The sequence below is a fragment of the Centrocercus urophasianus genome, unplaced genomic scaffold (genome assembly GCF_019232065.1).
Source record: "Centrocercus urophasianus isolate 14NV4802_14NV808 unplaced genomic scaffold, USGS_Curo_1.0 seq_3, whole genome shotgun sequence".
NCBI lineage: Eukaryota > Metazoa > Chordata > Aves > Galliformes > Phasianidae > Centrocercus > Centrocercus urophasianus.
This window is the reverse complement of record NW_024884866.1, coordinates 629467-647285: the sequence shown is the minus strand read 5'-3', so window position 1 is coordinate 647285 and position 17819 is coordinate 629467. Positions and strand designations below refer to the sequence as shown.

The 17819-nt window shown below is 54.7% G+C and overlaps 3 protein-coding genes across 7 annotated transcripts; 2 read left to right on the top strand and 1 right to left on the bottom strand.

Annotated features, from left to right (window-relative positions):
* Nucleotides 1-6: 6 nt before the first annotated feature.
* CUNH4orf33 (chromosome unknown C4orf33 homolog) lies at nucleotides 7-7011 on the bottom strand. Of its 4 annotated transcripts, XR_006170493.1 has the most exons (7): nucleotides 5739-6111; nucleotides 2920-3109; nucleotides 2353-2413; nucleotides 2099-2150; nucleotides 1793-1992; nucleotides 1347-1435; nucleotides 351-435 (listed from the first exon to the last, which is right to left on the bottom strand). XR_006170493.1 is itself a non-coding variant. In XM_042828435.1 (6 exons), exons 2-6 carry the CDS (start codon nucleotides 3104-3106, stop codon nucleotides 336-338), a joined length of 600 nt encoding a protein of 199 aa, XP_042684369.1. In that variant the 5' UTR covers nucleotides 3107-3109; nucleotides 6721-7011; the 3' UTR covers nucleotides 7-335. The 4 variants fall into 4 exon arrangements, 3 of the variants coding, with proteins under 3 accessions (XP_042684369.1, XP_042684370.1, XP_042684368.1); XM_042828435.1 differs by lacking the exons at nucleotides 1347-1435; nucleotides 5739-6111 and adding an exon at nucleotides 6721-7011 and having other exon boundaries at nucleotides 7-435; XM_042828436.1 differs by lacking the exon at nucleotides 1347-1435 and having other exon boundaries at nucleotides 7-435; nucleotides 2353-2407.
* DCTN6 (dynactin subunit 6) lies at nucleotides 6156-7975 on the top strand. Its single transcript, XM_042828437.1, has 7 exons — nucleotides 6156-6214; nucleotides 6740-6804; nucleotides 6885-6990; nucleotides 7073-7161; nucleotides 7311-7358; nucleotides 7458-7600; nucleotides 7671-7975. Exons 1-7 carry the CDS (start codon nucleotides 6192-6194, stop codon nucleotides 7767-7769), a joined length of 573 nt encoding a protein of 190 aa, XP_042684371.1. The 5' UTR covers nucleotides 6156-6191; the 3' UTR covers nucleotides 7770-7975.
* Nucleotides 7976-8928: 953 nt separating this feature from the next.
* On the top strand, nucleotides 8929-14193 carry RBPMS (RNA binding protein, mRNA processing factor). Of its 2 annotated transcripts, none has more exons than XM_042828407.1 (9): nucleotides 8929-8993; nucleotides 10657-10734; nucleotides 10811-10849; nucleotides 10952-11014; nucleotides 11408-11558; nucleotides 11842-11972; nucleotides 12235-12304; nucleotides 12436-12539; nucleotides 12847-14193. In XM_042828407.1, exons 1-7 carry the CDS (start codon nucleotides 8934-8936, stop codon nucleotides 12295-12297), a joined length of 585 nt encoding a protein of 194 aa, XP_042684341.1. In that variant the 5' UTR covers nucleotides 8929-8933; the 3' UTR covers nucleotides 12298-12304; nucleotides 12436-12539; nucleotides 12847-14193. The 2 variants fall into 2 exon arrangements, with proteins under 2 accessions (XP_042684341.1, XP_042684340.1); XM_042828406.1 differs by having other exon boundaries at nucleotides 11408-11591.
* The last annotated feature ends 3626 nt before the right edge of the window (nucleotides 14194-17819 follow it).

The following is a 17819-nucleotide window of genomic DNA, read 5'->3' as shown; positions in this document are numbered from 1 at the left end:
CTGTAGTTGAAAAAATATCTTTCAAAGAATTGGTTGGACAGACTAGAGCTGCATGCAGTCTGTGTACCTACAAGTTACTCCATCTACCTAATTTCTGTGGCTATAAATTACTTCACCTATTGCTGAGCATGCAAAGACTATCAGAGACCCCTGGTGAAGTAAAAAGACCTTTCCAAAAAAAGCTATTTAGAAAAATATTTATCTCGTTAGTTGTAATGTAGTTTCTAGTGCAGAAACAACATTCCATTCCCACAGTTTCTGCCCAACATCACTCGTTCTCATACACTTGCATCCAAACTTAATGCGAGCAAAAACGTAAGCTTCAATCCAGTTTGCTATTTAATGTGAGACTTCCATATGTCTGATTCAGGCTGCTTCCAGTCTTCTCCCATTAGTTCTTTCAGATTGAACTCTTGGAAAAATTCCAGGCGATGACTATAGACAAAGGAGAAACAAAAAACATTAAGTTCCAAAGTACCATCTCAGAACATTCTCAGTAGGCTTAACTGATGTTTTTTCCATCCTTTCTGGGAATGTAAACACTGTTTCTGAAAATCTTGTACTGGAAAGAAGGCAAAATCCTGAGCTACAAACAGGAACAACGGTATGAAGTTAAAAGGCAGAGTTTAGAGGTGAGCTCTTAAGGTGACCAAAAATGCAGTCAGAGCAGACACAAAATGACTACCTGCTCTACAACGTATCTGCACTGCAGCCAAATACCGTTTACAACTTTTGACCAATTGGAAAGTCATTCCACAAGGAGATCCTCTCCTTACAGAAAACTGGGAGACAGAACAGGATAATGAAGCTAATAAGTATTCTTCTCCTGTAAGGCTGCATCTCACTTTCAAACGTTACAAACTGGTTCTTGCTAGGAATTCTCCTTTGCATTGCCAAGCAGAATCAACTGAGGCTCATTTCTTAGTAATACTTAAACAGCTGCCAAACAGTAAATAGAACACCTGCTAGCATCATTTAAGTAAATGAAATTCTCTAAATAGGTAGTGTCCATTTTACATGTGAAGGCCAGCTAAGAGCAATTAAAGCAGCATGGAGCAACCTCTTCCCATAAATACGTTTACTGTTCATCTCTGAACAAGTCAGGATTTCTATGAAGATGTACTCCTAGAAAAAAAAAAAAACCAACCCTTCTTGAAAATTATTACAGGCATTCTGCAGTTTGCTCATCTATCACTATGTTGAGTACCAAGTTTTCATGAGAACTGCAGCACTCTTGTAGAGCTCGTTCATTTGCACTAACTGCCCACACACAAGTAACAGCCTGTATTAACTTGTTTCAGACTCAGAAAACGAACAAGTCCACTCACAGCACAATGTAAACATACTCTAGTTTTGCTGTTGATAGTGGGCATCCTTTCATTACACTTCCAATTCCGTCTGTCCTCTCTAGTTCTTCCATAACTCAGAGCCATCTCTAAGGCAAAAGAGACCCGCTGGATATTATTACTCTGGTACAATTAACATTAAATAGCACGTCAAGAAGTGCTGTAGGCAAGGAGAAAAAAGAGCAGACCATCTCTGATTTTTTTTTTTTAGATGAGAAGGTGACAACAGATGCAAATTACACTGAATGCATCATTTGCTCTGCAGCTAGGGGATAACACAGAAATCAAGCACTAATTACTGCTATCTGGAAGTTCTTTACACAAAGTACAGTGGATCTGGGGCTGAACAGTATAGTTAAAATATCAGAGGCACTTGGATTGGTGTATTCTACAAGTACTCCAAGAAGAGTGCAAATATATTACAGAAGAACTGATTTTATGCTTACAAGTCTGGTTTCTGGCCTTCCTGAAGTTTGTGTCGAGGCACAGGATAAAGTGCTTCGTATTTTCTGTGATCTCCTGAGCCGTGGATTGCAAAGGCATTGAACTTATTAATGCCTGGTGGAAAATAATTCCAAGGCAGATGAGCTCTACCCCTCCATTTGGTTTCCGTTCTGGTCACATCGAATTCTAAGGGAAGTTCTTCCTGTTACACATGAGGGGGAAAAAAAAGGCTATTTATCTTTTACTCAACCAACAGGTATCCAAAACCAGTGAGGTTGTGTATGTTATGAATGCCCCTGACCACTTACTTTCCACACTCTTCTTTCGCCAGAAAGCAGCAACAGTAAGTGTTGTCCATGACTGCCAAAAATCAGAGCCACACTTGTCATACCGTGACGCCAAGTTTAGTGCATTTATCTGCCACAATGTACATCCTCCGTAGTGCAGCCATTCCTGTACCCTGCACTGCATGCACTGCACACCACACCATGCGCACGCTTCACGAGCATTGAAACAAGAAACATAAATTGCACTCACGACTTTTTAAGCAAGCTGTACTTACAGACAAAGTTCAACTTCTAGATACTGCTCACTTCCGTCACTCAAGAAAAATGCTTCTACAACTTACAAAGAGACAAGCTGTCAATATTTTATACTGGTTGTCAGTTCTGCTATATTCCAAGACCTTCACAATCGTTTTCACAAAGGTTTCTGGCCCGTGCCATCCCTGACTTTGACTAACTGTGTGCATGCGACTGACGCTTTCTAACTCAAGAGCTGTGCTGTAATCCCAACCTCGAGGGCTTTTGTAAAGGCAACAGCACAGTTCTATTTATTGACCGCTCACTTTGCTGTCGTTCATGTGATGAAAACTAGAGTCTCTCTCTTGATTTATAGCTGAATACAACATGATGTTCATGTTACTTCAGGAGCTTTCTTAACCGTGGTGCTGGTTACAACCACGTTTTTTTGCCAGCAGCCTTTTCCAGAGCGCTCAGGATAAAGCTGTCAAATTAGAACAAGTTTTAGAAAATAACCGGAGAATCTTAAATAAAGACCAGGTATGGGAATTGCATAGGAACATCAGTGGCTCCACAGAGCAGATGCTTGCAGCAGAAGTTACACTTACCTTCATAGTCCCACAGTTTTCTGAAGGGTTTCCCTGGCGCTCCAAGTGGCGCTGGAGGATCATTGAAGAAGGGAGCACTCACTTGCATTAGCAGACCTGCATCATACGACTGAAGTGCAATTGCTACGGGGTCGTGGCTCACAGGTAAACCATCCCACATGTGCTCAATTCTTAACTCCATCTTCATGTTCTGCACGAGATAATAAAGAAAAGTTCCTGTCAAAGCACACAGATACCATTCCAACACCAACTTCACTGTCTGGCTAAGAAAAAAGTCTCACAATTAAGTAGGTGAAAAAATAAGCGTCAAGCTCCCAGACATAACCAGAAAGAGTCAACTGATTCTTCTCAGTCCTACTTAGGAACAAAGTTGGAACAAGTCACTGTTCTAAAAGCATTATTTCACAGAATCGTCGAGGTTGGAAAGGACCTCTGGAGATCATCCAGCCAAGCTGTTTGCTGGCACAGCAGTGAGAAAGACGAGATAAATGGATATAAGAACCCAAGATGGTGATGTGGGAGGCATAAGGAAGATTTAAAGCAATACAGTAAGCTATCAGTTGACTTAAGACATCCAGTAAGAAGGCAAAGGCAAACATTGGACTGTCAGTTCTGACAAGGTCATATAGAAATAAAGTGAAAACTAATCAAGCTTTTATGTCGGCATTTTTTTCTGTATGATACACTGGACCAATTTCAGATATGCTATGAGACATCATGGATTTAATACTAGACCGGACTGCTCATGACCACATCCAGTCTGGCCTTGAACACCACCAGGGATGGGGCATCCACAACCTCTCTGGGCAGCCTGTTCCAGCACCTCACCACTCCCTCTGTAAAGAACTTCCCCTGACATCCAACCTAAATCTTCCCTCCCTCAACTTCAAGCCATTTCCCCTTGTCCTCTTATCTACCCTTTCGAAGAGTTGACTCCCCTCCTGTTTGTAGGTTCCCTTTAGATACTGAAAGGATGCTATGAGGTCACCCTGCAGTTTGCTTTTCTCCAGGCTGAACAAGCCTCTCTGTCCCTGCTGGCCACCCCTCTTCTGATTGGAGCCCAGGATACCACTTGCTTTCCGAGCTGCAAGAGCACATTGCTGGCTCATGTTAAGCTTTTCATCCATCAGGACCCTCAGGTCCTTCTATGCAGGGCAGCTCTCAAGGCCTGCTCCTTCCAGTCTGTATGGATGCCTGGGATTCCTCCAGCTCAGGTGCAAAACTTTGCACTTTGCTGTGTTGAACCTCATTAGATTCACACAGGCCCACCTTTCAAGTCTGCTGAGGTCCCTCTGAATGGCAGCCCTTCCTTCCACTGTGTCAACCACACCACTCAGCTAGGTATCATCAGCAAACTTGCTGAGGGTGCACTCGATTCCGTCATCTACGTCATTGATAAAGATGTTAGAGGAGCACAACAAGCTCTTTTCATGGTACACGAAAGAAAAGGCTGACTCCCAGCTCACTACAACCTCCCTTTTGGTAGCTATAGAGAGCAATAATGTCTTCCCTGAGCCTCCTCTCCTCCAGACTGTACAATCCCAGCTCCTTCAGCTGCTCCTCATAAGGCCTGTGCTGCAGACCCCTCACCAGCTTTGTTGCCCTCCTCTGGACACACTTCGATGTCTTTCTTGCAGTGAGGGACCTAAAACTGAACCCGGTACTCAAGGTGCAGCCTCACCAGTGCTGAGAACAGAGTTCCAATTAGTTCCCTGCTCCTGCTGGGAACACCGTTTTTGATGCAACCCAGAATGCCATTTGGCCTTCTTGGCCACCTGGACACACTGCTACTTCATGTTCAGCTAACCATCAACCAATAACCCCCAGGTCTGTTTCTTCTAGTGTCTCAGCCACTTTGCCCCAAGCCTGTAGCATCGCATGGGGTTTTTGCAGCCAAAGTGCAGGATCAGGCACTTAGTCTTGTTGAACCTCCTCCCATTGGCTTCACCCCAGCTATCCAGCCTATCCAGATCCCCAGCCTGCTACCTCCAGGCAGATCAACATCTCCTGCCAACTTGGCACCATCTGCAAACTTACTGGGGGTGCATTCAAAGCCCTTATTCCGGTCATCAATAAAGATACTGAACAGGCTATGCCCCAGTACTGACCCCTGGATAACACCACTCATAATCAGCGGCCAGCTCGATTTAACTCCATTCACCACCACTCTCTGGGCCTGGCCCTCCAGCCAGCTCCTTACCCGACAAAGAGTGGCCCCAGAAGTAGCCAGCCTGGTCTCCATGTCTGAGCTTAAACACATAGGGATCGTCTCCCTTTTCGATCTGCACAAAGAGCTTGTTACAAAGACTGAAAAATGTGTGGTAGCCTTACAGTTCGAGTTCCAGCAGTGGTCAAGAAAGCCTGGTTTTGAGCCCCCCCAAAGTGCTAAATTTCATGTCTGTTTTGCACCACTCAGTGAGCCCAAAGTGCCAAAATCACACATCAGCTGCTGTTTCTGAGTCCCTATTCCAGCTCCATTCTGAGTCCCAAATGCAGCATTTGGTCTGTTTTCAAACCTCTACATCAAGCCCCAGAAACACAGCAGTCCGCCTCTGCTTTCCAAACCTGGGAATGCACAGCTCAGTCCCTCCTTGAGAGCCCCACCTCCCCATCAAATGAGCCTGGGTTTGATCCCCAAACCACAGGCCTTCAGCCTCGATTCCTGCAACCTGAAAACCGGTCCAATGAACTTCATTTCGTGCCCCCTAAAGGCGAACGATCTCATCTCCCCATCGAACCCCAGACAGGGCAGTGAGTCTGGGTTTCAGCCCCCGGTAAAGCAAAAATTCACCCGTGCAGCCGATCCCCACACTGCTCACCCAGCTGCATTCTCCGCCCCAGCAGCCTCACGGCATAGCTATGCTTCTCCTTCCCGGCCCAGGTGCGATGCCGAAGCGCGATGCCCGGCCCCGGGGCGAGAGACCCCGCAGGGAAGCTCGGACGAGGAGCGGGATTCTCCGAGCGCCCGGACCGAGGGGGAAACCGAAAGTAGAAGCAGGCGATCGGCGGACAAAACTTTCTGCTCCTCCCTTCCTCGTAGGATCCGCGGCTTCGGGCTCCTCCCGTTCCTCGGCGTTCTCCCGTCTCTCGCGTGGGGCTCGGAGACAAGCAAGCCGGCCGCCGGGCGGGCCGCGAAGAAACACCCGGGGGCAGAGCACGCGAGGACCGCGAGCGAGAACCCCGTCCCGTCGCTCGGCGGCACCGCCCTACGGCTGGGAGGAGCGGAGCGGCCCCGCCCAGCGCGGCTCGGCGTCTGCGCAGACGGAGGCGTCATGGCGGAGAAGACGCAGAAGAGGTGAGGTCGGGCTGGGGCCGCCGCCGCCGCGCGCCCCCTTGCAGCCGCTCCTCCCGCGCGCCCCAACGGCCTCGGCGGTCACCTCCCCGCGCGTCGCATCGCTGCCCTCTGCCCCCGGGTCTCGGCGGTCCTACTGTGTGCCCGGCGGCCCTCTCCGTCCCCGGGCAGCTCCCCGTGCGCCACAGCGCTCCCGTGTGCACCCTGACCGTCCCGCCTGGCCCCTCGGTGCGCCCCAGCTGTGCCATGCGCCCCCGTACTGGCTTGCTGACGTGCCACAACGGTCCCATGTGTCCCTGTAGTCCCTTCATGTCCCTCGCCAGTCTTTTGGAGCGCCACAGCAGTCCCCTCAATCTCCAGCATCCTCCCGTGTCCCCTGGCAGCCCCTCATGTACACCAGTGCCCGTTCCCTCCCCCTAGCCCCTGCACCCCCAAGGCTCTCCTTGCAGACCCCGATCCGTGCCCCATATTGTGTCTCTGCCCCGTGTTGCGTCCCCAGCACCGCTCACCTGCGTGTCCCCTCTGCAGCGTGAAGATCGCACCGGGAGCCGTGGTGTGTGTGGAGAGCGAGATCCGTGGGGATGTCACCATTGGTAAGGGTGGCACCTGGCGGCCCTGGTCACCCACTGGGGTACATGGTGGTGGCTCTGGTGACGTGGGGCGGTTTCCACAGGGCCGAGGACGGTGATACACCCGAAGGCCAGGATCATCGCGGAGGCAGGGCCCATTGTGATCGGGGAAGGCAACCTAATAGAGGAGCAGGCACTTATCATCAACGGGTGTGTGTAGGGCTGCCTTCTTCCTGCCCTGCTGTAAAGGCAGCTGCTGCTGACACCTAAAGTACATTCACCTGTCTCGCAGGTACCCAGAAAACATCACTCCAGAAACTGAGGAGGTGGAGCCCAAGCCCATGATCATCGGCACCAACAATGTCTTTGAAGTTGGGTGCTGTATCCTTGCGCTGCAGGGAAATGTGTGGATGTTGCCCAGGCACGGGCAGCCTGGGGGTGCTTACGGGGTAGATTTTGGTTTGAAAGTGGCATTGGGGCACACCTTTTGAACCAGAAGCAAAAGGTTTTCCTTTGACAATAACCTGTAGATTCACAGGCAATGAAAGTGGGAGATAACAACGTAATTGAATCCAAAGGTGAGCTCAAGTTGTCTTTGTTCTGCTTGGAGTTTTTGCTGCTAGAGCAGCAGTGCGTGGCTTCAAGCAGGGTGGCCCTCACAGAGACTCTCCTTACAGCATTTGTTGGCAGGAATGTGATCCTGACGAGCGGCTGCATCATCGGGGCCTGCTGCAACGTCAACACTTATGAGGTGATCCCTGAGAACACCGTCATCTATGGTGCCGACTGCCTTCGCCGCGTGCAGACCGAGCGGCCACAGGTAGGTTCCGTCCCCCTGTCCCCAGGCTCCCCTCGTGGCTGCCCATTCCTGACAGTGTTTCTCTTTCCAGCCTCAGACACTGCAACTAGACTTCCTGATGAAAATCCTGCCCAATTACCATCACCTGAAGAAGACAATGAAGGCTGCGTCCACACCTGTTAAGAGCTGAAAGCCCTCTGCCATCAGTTGCATGCCTGACATCTCTTGTCCTTTGGGCATTGCACAGCCCAGGAAGCAGCTGGGCTCTGCATCCTTCAATTCTCGCACGTATCTTTTATTTATAGCTCCCACAAGCTTTGGACCTGTCATCTCCCTCACACCAACTCTAACATTCCACATGCTTTATGGGAATAAAGTTGTTCCGCTCTTGCTGCAGGGTGCAGTTGCCATTCTTTCTTCCAAGCTCAGGGCTGGGTGATGGTGGGGGGCTGCAAACTGCTGCCAGGAGCGCTGAGTACCACCTTTAACCTCGTGGTGCTGCTGTACCACATCTGTGGGCCAGAAATCATCCCGAATCCCGTGTTGTGGTGACGGATCCCGCAGCAGCCAGCAGAGGGAGGCCGGGCCTCGCCATGTGCTGAGCTGGAGCAAGAGGCTGCTCAGAGGTATCAAGATTGCAGCGGGGTGCGGGCAGGTGAGCCTTGCTGCTGCCTGGGTGCCCGGCGGTCTGCGCGGCCCATCCTATCTGTGTGCAGGGGAAGATGGCACGTTGCAGCTCTTGGTGGGGATGTGGCCCTTGCCGTCCCAATCAGACACCCCTAAGGCTGAGTCCAAACAGGGGCTGAGAGCACCGTACCAAGGGCTTCCGCCTCTCCAAAGCAGGGCCAGCCACGCTGCGTGGAGAGCGCAGCCTCAGCGTCCCACTCGCTTCCCCACAGCCAGCCGTTGTCACGCGTTCCCGGCCGTCCCCAGCCCTGTCAGACCTCCTGTTCCACGTCCCGTCCCCCCAGCCCTGTGCTCCGCGTCCTACAGCCCGCGTGCCGTATCCCCAACGGCGTGCTCCCAGCCCTATGGCCAGTGTCCCCCACGCTGTTCCCAGCCCCACGTGCTACGTACCCAACCTCGCGTCCCACGTCCCAACCCCAACGTCCGCGTCCCCAGCCGTACGTGCCATATTTCGAACTTCACATCCCATACCGCAGCCCTTTGTCCTCCATCCCAGCCCCGCGTCCAGCCCCCACCTCCCGTCCCACCCCGTGTCCCCGCGTCCCACCCCCAGCGCCGTGTGGCCGCCCGCCCGGCCCCGCCCCGCCCGGCCCCGCTCCCTCCCGCCCGCCGCAGGGCCGCGCCGGAGGCAGCCGCGGGCGGGTGGCGGAGCGGCGGCGGCGGCACCATGAGCAGCGGCGCCGCCGAGCGGGAGGGCCCCGCCGAGCCGGGCCTGCCCGAGGAGGAGGTAGCGGGCCGGGGGGGGGGCGCCGAAGGTGGGCCGGGTCCCGGGGCGGGAGCGGGGCGGCCCCCACGCGTGTCCGCGGGGTCGCGTGAGCCTGGGCGTGGGGCTCGGGCGCGGCGGGAAGCGATGCAAGTCAATGGGGGGGCCGGAGCGGCCCGGAGCTGGGCGCTCCTCGGCGGAAGGGGTTTGGGACGCAGCTCGGACACGCGCAGGGTGCGGGCGCGCCGCCCCGTCTCCCGGGAGCGGAGGTGGCGACGACACGGAGCCCCGTTGGGTGTCAGGGCGGCCGCGCACGCAGCCTCGCAGGGGACGGCCGCCGGGAACCGGGACGGCGGCTCCGTTCGGCTCCTGGCGGGACCGCTCCCGGCGCACCACGAGGTCGTCGCCCACCGCTGCGCCCTCTCCCTGACTGCCCGGGCGCACGGACGGCTCGCGGGCGGAGGTCGGGACGGGGGCAGCCGAGCGGCTCACCGCTGGTGGAACATTAAAGCGATCCGGGGCTGGGGAAGGTGATCGGATGCCTGGTGAATGAGTCACCGCGCTCCTCCCGCCGGTCCCCTTCCTGCCCGAGTTGACCGGCGGAGCTCGGCGCAGGGGCGACGGAGCGTGACCGCGTCCTTGGGGCAGGCGAGGGGCGACGGCGCTGCCCCGGTGCCCCACGCACCGCCCGCGGCCGCTGCTGTTGGGACAAACCCCCCCCCCGGGCCGCTCTCGGCCGGAGCGAGGCCTGCCAGGTCCCCCTCGCCGTCCCCTTCCCAGGGCGAGAAGAAAACCTGCGGGGTGGTGACGGCACGGAGGGGACAAAACAGGCGCAAGGCCGTACCCCGGTCTGCCCGTGGGCAGCAGCAGGAACAGAGGATGTGGGGTGGGGTGGTCAGGGACACGGGGCTGCCAGGAGCGCGTCCACCGCCCTCACAGCGTGACAGCCCTGGGCTCTGACAAACAGTGGTGAGGGGCGAAGGCGAGCCGGGCAGAAAGCCTGAGCGGATCAGGGTGGCAGGTGCTATGGAGGGTGTCAGTCCACCAGCGTGGAGGATTCCCTCTGGGAGCTGTCCGCAGCCCCTGCAGAGGGGATTCTGCCACTGCCCACCTTGGCCTGCACTCACGGCATCTGCGAGGCCTTGGGAAGGCTCCAGAGCCACAGCCTCAGTCAGGAAGCAGCCCCGCTCCGTGGCAGAGTAGGGCAGCCTTTCCCCATGGCTCCCTGCCGGGGAGGCCGCATCCCAATTCCTTCCCCAGCCTCAGCCTGTCCTCTCTTTTTGGGCAGGGGGGAAAGCCAAAATGGGATTTCCCTCCCCTCCAAGATCCCGCTGTAATCTGCACTTCTCTCCCTGCTCACTGAGCATCGCAGCACTGGCCCGACTTGGCCGACCTGCATTTGAACTTTCAGAGAAAACAAGTCATTACCAAGGAGAAGCCGCATCTCTGTGAGGCCTAATTTCAGAGGGTTTTTTTCAGGGCCTTTATCTCTCCTATCTGCTGTGCAGCCACGGGGCTAAATTACCCGGAAAGTCAGGCTCGGGCGGGTTTAGCTTTCAGGAACGCAGCTCACAGCGGGCACTTCCTTGAGGCCGTGAGCACAGAGCTGTGTGCAGGAGCGTGGCCTGGAGGCCCTGGGCAGCCTCCTGGAGGCCCGTGACCAGCTGACGCTCTGCCCCTTACGCAGGTGAGAACCCTGTTTGTCAGCGGCCTGCCCCTGGACATCAAGCCCCGGGAGCTCTACCTGCTCTTCAGGCCTTTCAAGGTACTGCACCCGCTACGGGGCTCTGAGGGCCTCCGCAGCCACACGAGACCAATGGTGCTTCTCTCTTCTCCCGCAGGGCTACGAGGGGTCGCTTATCAAGCTCACCTCCAAGCAGGTAGGGGCTGCACCGTGCTCCCACCTGCTGGGCTCTGCCCTCAGCAACTGGGGATGTGCTGGGAACATGGCCCTGACTGCCCCTCACCTCCTCTTTCCGCAGCCCGTGGGGTTCGTGAGCTTTGACAGCCGCTCAGAGGCTGAGGCCGCCAAGAATGCACTGAACGTGAGTGCCGGGACCCCCTGGGGGACACCAAAAGAGATGGATCCCAGTATCTATTACCCTGTGGAGACCTCCCAGGAAAGCCTGGTCCCTCCCCATACTCACGTTGAGGCAAAATGCTGCTAATCCCTGGCTGGGAGCGTGGCCGCACGGGATACCGACTACCAAATATGGTGCTGAGCTCGAGGATGTCAGAGGAATGTGAGCCGCGGGGCCATGCTCGCTGCCAAGCGCATGAGGTCACGGCCACCCCAGCAGCCCATGGGGATCTTGGGACAAAATCTGAGCCTTTTAGTCCAAATGGCTTTTTTGAATGTGGGGACAGCCCTGATGCCAGCAGCATCCCACCACGAGATTCAGGCTAACTGACCTCTGCTGCCCTGTTCCTTCCCACAGGGCATCCGCTTTGACCCTGAGATCCCCCAGACGCTGCGGCTGGAGTTTGCCAAGGCCAACACCAAGATGGCCAAGAGCAAGCTGGTGGGCACTCCCAACCCCAGCGCGCCCCTCCCCAACACCGTACCTCAGTTCATCGCCAGGGAGCCCTGTGAGTGCTTGCATCCTGACCCCGGTCCTGCCAGTACGTGGCCCTGGCGATGCCCCCTTCTTACTCAAGCAGCTGGGGCAGTGATACCTTAGGAACTGGGTGCAGGGGAGCTTTTGGAGAGGCACAGCAGCTGTGGTTGGGTTTGGAATCCAGCTCCTTGTGCTTTGGGATGATGCATGGGCAGGTGACGGTGGCCTGGGCAGAAGTGCCATTTGGGCAGAGCTTATACCTGCTGCTCACCTCCCCCTTGCTTTTAGGATTAATTCTCCTCCTTTTCCTGCAGATGAGCTCACAGTGCCTGCACTTTACCCCGGCAGCCCTGAAGTGTGGGGGCCGTACCCTCTGTACCCAGCGGAGCTGGCGCCTGCTCTACCTCCTCCTGCGTTCACATACCCTGCTTCGCTGCATGCCCAGGTAATGCCGCTGGCCCACAGTACTGCAGCCTTTGGCACAGGCAGAGCTAGAGGGAGGGAGAGGAGGTGAGCTCTGGGGCCAGCTGCCCAGAGGAAGAGCAACGGTAAATATTATTGCAGCCTCATACTTCCCCTGTCGAGGCAGTGCTGACAGGCAGCACCTGTGCTCCTGGAGGAATCAGCACCGCAGCCCCAGGGTACAGCCACACTCCCATTGGTCGCAGTTTTTCTTCCTGCTCACCCCCTGCCCCCATGTCTTACAGATGCGCTGGCTCCCTCCCTCCGAGGCTGGGTCTCAGGGCTGGAAATCCCGTCAGTTCTGCTGAATACTGTGTAAGTGCCCCCTGAGCCGCTCCTTGTCCCCAGGCTATCCTCTCTGGAGCGCACCTGCGGTGCCAGCCAAAACTTGGGCAGGAAAGGGGACATGCCAGCCCCATCCCTGAGCCCTGCTGTGCCACCCACAGGTCTCGGGTGTGTGATGGCGGCCGACGGTCAGTCTTGTGGGTATGAACAGAGCCCCCCGGCGGCTGCTGGGCACGCACGCTCTCCACAGAACCACAGTGTGCTGGTAAGGAGCGCAGTGCTCGGGCACAGGCTGTCCCCATGCTTATCATCCACAGCGGGGGTGGGAGTTCCAACTGCCCTGTCACCCCACCCCCTCTCTGCCACACAGCTTCCTGCCCTAAGGCAACACTGGTCACACTCCTCTTAAACACAGAACAACTTAATTCTGCCCTCGTGACCGGCCATGTCCCAGTGCCATGCCCACCCCATGCCCATGAGATGTGCCTGCACAGGGACAGGCTGGCTGCTACTCCCCCAGGCAGCATCACCTAACCCAGCTGCATTTGTAACTTGTGCCCCTCTTGTTGCAGGCTAGGAAGAAACCTCACACAAGTCTGGATTCCTCCAAGACTTTCCCACAGCCTCTATCACACATCTGTTCTCCTAGAAGAAAGTGAGAAGCATACCCAATATATTTCCCTCTTTTACACTGTATATTTGTAAGAAAGAGCGTGTTACTGATGAAAGCATGGTTTGACAGGCACTGCTGTAGCGTTTGAAAAGTATTTTCAAACACCCCTAGGAAAGCAGACTGCAAAAAAAAAAAAAAAGCAAAGAGCAAGTATTTTTGTACCAAACTTCTAAACAGGACAATCTCACACTGGGCTGGATGACAGTTTTTGTGCTCAACCTCCAGCAGCACGCCCTTAGCAGCCTGCCCCCCCATCCACGGGCCACACACCAAAGGCCACAACACATGCTGCCTCAGCACAGTTTGTGGTGTTCACAGTGCTCCGGTGACAGCATTGCCACTGCACCCCAACGCTCTGCCAGCATTGGGGTTCCCTTCCTGTCTGCAGCACGTGGCGCCAGCCATGACAGGCAGATTTCTTACCTTGGCACGATGCTAACGGCTTGCTGCACAGCTCCGGCAAGGTGTGATGCTCGCTTCAGGGATGGGCAGAGACAGTCCACACATGTAGCAAGGTGAGAATTCGCCTTCTCATTCCATGGCTTCTCCAAGATGTTAAGGGCAATGCAGACTGATGCGCAAGGAGCTGGACTTTCTGATCCCCGCCAACTCCGGGCCGTGGGACTGGGATACGCACCCATGGCTGCAGGGCTCTACTGCAGCTTCAGCACCTGGTGATGCCAGTCTGGCTGCAGAGCATGTCTATGTGGAGCAGAGCCCAAGGGAGGCTGCTGGTAGCACAGGGTGGGATGGATCCAGCACAGGGACTGCATGCTGGCATCCTCTTTGCACCAGGAGAAACTGGCGTGAGGAAGAGTAAAGCAAAGCAAAAAAAACAAAAAAAAATCAACCCATTTGTTTCTTCACAAAGGAGGTGCCAACCCCATCTCCATTAACTGCCTGAGCAGAACTCCCAGCCTCTCTCCCTCCTCCATTTTCTGCTTTGGCCACAAGCAGCAGGGAACAAGGCTGCCAGAGCTGTCCAGGTGAGGGCAAGAAGGGGGTGCCACAGAGCCACCAGCATGCAGCAGGTTGGGCAGCAGTGCCTCAAGCAAGGTAGCTCTGCAGGGACAGCACAGCGCTCCCAGCAAAGGACTATTGTAGCAAACCGTTTCCTGTGTTTTGTTCTGGTTTTGTGGAGAGGAAAGGAGCTTCCATGTTGTCTTCTCCGCTTTTGGAAATATGTTTAAAGGTACTTTTCTATTGTAATTTTTTAAAAATAAAGCCAGTGATTATTGTAAGTTAAGCGTGGAGTGTGGCGTACTGTGATTCTAATTGGGGACAGGGCCAAGAATCCCAGCAAACACTCGAGGGAAAGGCATCCCCCCAGCTGGCCAAGTACTGCAGCAGGGTCTGCAGGGTAGATGGCGGCTGCCTGGCTCCCTTCAGCCTCTAGGAGCGCTCCAGCAGGCAGGAAGAGGGAGCAGCAAGCTGTAAGAAACACTCCAAGTTTATAAAGATGTTATCGGTTTGTTTCTAAACTCCCCATCTTGGCACTGAGTGCGGGAGCTAAGCTGCGATTTTCCATGAGCTCAGCTGCAGATGAGGCAAATGTAACCTAGAGACGATGGGCCAGATTATTATTATTTAACACGCTGAGAATTTTCAAAAAGCATCCCATCAGACCAAGCTCTGAGTTCTTCCTCCATCAAATCCCACCCTGATAACTGTGGGTGGCCCCCCAAGGAGTCCCACCAGCAGTCAGGCTCCTGCAGCATGGTGCCAGCAGCAAGCTCAGTCTCACAAGCACATCTGAAGGACGCGAGCACATGCGGCTCGCTGGTTGGGGCGGGCGAGAGGCACGGTGTCACTCAGCCATGCACATCTGGCGGAGATGAGCCACGGGTTAAGGCCTCAGTGCTGGATGCTAATCCACCCACGGCCACTGCAGGTCACAGCTTTCGCTCTGAGCAGCACATCTTGCCTGGCTCAGAGCAATGGGAGCCAGCCCACACTGTACCCTTTCAGCACAAGGCGCAGCATGCTTGGGGAGCAGCACAGCAGTGAGCAGCCTCGGGCTGAGGGAGCTCATGGCTTTTGCCTGGTTACACACAAGAGCTGCCAAGCAAAAAGAAGGTGAAAACATTTAACATCCTGAGCCCCTTCTTTTGTTTCCTCTATGCTAAAATGTTTTTGGTGCTGTGCTGGCTGGCCTTCCACTCGCTGATGAGGGCTGGGAGCAATGGCTGCCTGCCCAGGCCCGGCATCCCCTCTGCCTGCGCTGACCTTTCACCACACAGGCTGGGGCTGCACTCCCCGTGGGACAGCTGGACGCCTACAGGAAGGCCCCGCCGACAGCATTGCAAAACGGTGCTGGGGAGCCCCAGGCCAATGCTGCCACACAGTGCCATGGACAATCCCATGGGTACACACAGGCACAACTTGAAAAAACGAGACGGAAGAGGCACTCTCAATGTTCCCACTCTCCCAAAGCCTTCCCTCTCCAGTCCCCAATGGTCAAGGCTGAGCCAGGTACAGGGGATGAGAGCAGCCACTTCCTGCGCCCTCGCTCTCCAGGGCAAAGGGAGGGGGAAAGCCCCGCTGCTGGCTCCCCAGACCAGACAGACAGCACTGAGCACTGGGGAGGGAGGGCAAAGGGCAGACAGGGTTGCCCCGAGGCCAAGTGGCAGTGCTCCCACTGTGCTCTGCTGGAGTCGGGGGAAGGAGAAACAGGGCCATGAGAGGAAAGAGGGGATGGCACCAGGGTTTAGGCAGGCAGCATGGGGCCAAGTGAGGCTGCACAGTTGCTGGTGAGGCAGGCTGGGAGGGAAACTACAAGGGAGGCATGGCAGGCCCAAAAGATCTGGAGGCTGGACTGCAGGACTTGAGCTCACTGCCACCCATAGGCCAGAGACCAACATGGTGGAAGGGTGTAAAGCTGAGAAGGACTATTAGCAGCTTGCTGAAATGCTGCCTCTACAATATGGGTAAGTCAACTATTAGCAGAGTCTGGACTTCATCTCCCCAGCCTCCATAATTAATAACTAGCTCAGGAGGGAATGAAGAACACAATATTACTAAGGGAGATGGGAAGAAGTTGCACAAGTACTTCAAGGCCTTGGATGTAAGCGCAGAAGGGCAGGCACAGTCAAAAAATTAACAAAACCTCCTGCCCTCATCATCCTTTCCCCTGCTCTGCACAACCCTCAGTCCACAAGGATGACGCAGCCTATAGCATGTGGGTCCCAAATGAAGCTCTCAAGGTTATGGCTGTCTGACTGAGACCTGCTGCACGTGCTGGCACTCCAAAGCAGTGGAGACAAGGCCAGCAAGCAGTAACAAGACCTGCTTCTACTGCAAGCTGGGTGGCACCGAGGGAATCAAAAGTGGGGTCTCGGGCCTGGCCTACCAAGGGCTGAGCTCTCCTCTCCCCAACAGCCATCAGATCCTCATCTGGTGGCAGGTATGCCATCAGCTCTATCAGACACCCTTTCCCAGAAAAGTAGCTGCCAGCAGTCCCTGAGGCGGTAACACACTAAGGAATTTCGGCCTGGTACATAAGCAGCGAGCAGAAAGCAAGCAACAAAGCTGGAAATAATGAGATGTCAGTACCAAGGCTGCTTCTAATTCTCTGCAGCTTGCAGCCCCTCCTCACCCACAGGCAGCGGGGCCCGGCCATCCCCAGTGGCCCAGCAATGCCTGCCCGTGCTCATCAAAGTGACAGCGCAGGCCAGCCGCATCCACGTGTGGGGGCCTTATGCTGCGCAGCAGGGCTTCCTGCCTCTCCCTGCCCTGCTCTCTAAAAGCCTGGAATGATCATGATGAATTATAGATTAGCTCTCGTACAAACTGTCTTATGTCAATTTTCTCATTCAACCATGCAAAATCCTGCTGTTTTCCACCCCCTTCCAGAATGATCTTTGTACGGGAGGAGGAATAGCTCCTCACCAGAGCAACTTCTAGGAGACAAACCAAGATACCTCCATGCTCAGAGCTGCGACTCCCTGTGGCTATTTCACCTGCACTGGCTTTTATTCTGGGGGTGGAAAGGAGCAGGCACATACCCGGCAGTGTCTGGCCTGGATGCTCACTTGTGTGCAGCAACGGGCTCAGCTCACACCTCTCCTGATCCACTTCAGTTTACAGCTGTCCACGCAGAGGGTAAAATGCCTCCTCCCCACAGCTTGCAGCCTTCTTAGAGCCACAGGCTAAAGATTCAATGAGGCAAGCAAAAGGATGACATGGGCAGCACTGACATACCTGAGAGCTCCTGACACTGAGAGAAAGCTGTCTCTTCCCCAGGGCCCTGTCCGTATGTCCACCAGCATCACGGAAGGGGAGCTGAACACCTCTCTGCGCCTGGCGAATCCAGACAAGGAGATGCAGCAGCTGGGCCAGCACCCTGCATGGCAAAAACAGATGGGAACACTGTGGAGTAAGATAAAATAGCCTTAAGGTTTTAACAGCTATGACCTCTTACTTTAAACTTCACCAAAAAAACTGTTTGGACATAATGCTGTGAGGCGAACGAGTGGACAGGAGTGTTACTAATGCTTTCAGCAAATAGACTCACGTTGGCACTGTCTGAGACATTTTCAAGGTACACCATTTCATTTTAAAGAGGTATTGGGGAAAACAAAAACAAACAAACAAAAACCCCCCCCTAAGACATAGGACTGACAGCTGGGAGCACCTCTGATACAGAAATAGAACTCAGCTCCTCAAATTCTCACAGGAGAGAGGAGCTCTTGCTCACTTCCTGGATTTGTGCTTTCTTCGTGACTGTTTATCTGTGCTACTTCTCAGGGGCTAGCATAGGCATCCTGTCAGCTCTTTTCAAGCTTTGTGACTCTACCCTCACAAGTTTCAAAGCCTATTTTGCCCTCCCTGTTAGTTCCGCAAAAAAGAGAAAGCAACTGGTCTAGTCTTCCT

Coding starts and splice junctions, on each gene's coding strand:
- CUNH4orf33 (XM_042828435.1), bottom strand. CDS start 3,106: ATGAAGATGGAGTTAAGAATTGAGCACATGTGGGATGGTTTACCTGTG. Junction 2,151..2,352: donor CTAGAAGTTGAACTTTGTCT/GTAAGTACAGCT, acceptor GATTTTTGGCAG/TCATGGACAACACTTACTGT. Junction 436..1,792: donor GAAGGCCAGAAACCAGACTT/GTAAGCATAAAA, acceptor CTTTGTCTATAG/TCATCGCCTGGAATTTTTCC.
- DCTN6 (XM_042828437.1), top strand. CDS start 6,192: ATGGCGGAGAAGACGCAGAAGAG. Junction 6,991..7,072: donor CAGGCACTTATCATCAACGG/GTGTGTGTAGGG, acceptor CCTGTCTCGCAG/GTACCCAGAAAACATCACTC. Junction 7,601..7,670: donor TGCAGACCGAGCGGCCACAG/GTAGGTTCCGTC, acceptor TTCTCTTTCCAG/CCTCAGACACTGCAACTAGA.
- RBPMS (XM_042828406.1), top strand. CDS start 8,934: ATGAGCAGCGGCGCCGCCGAGCGGGAGGGCCCCGCCGAGCCGGGCCTG. Junction 11,592..11,841: donor TCCTGACCCCGGTCCTGCCA/GTACGTGGCCCT, acceptor CTTTTCCTGCAG/ATGAGCTCACAGTGCCTGCA. Junction 11,973..12,234: donor CTGCTTCGCTGCATGCCCAG/GTAATGCCGCTG, acceptor CATGTCTTACAG/ATGCGCTGGCTCCCTCCCTC.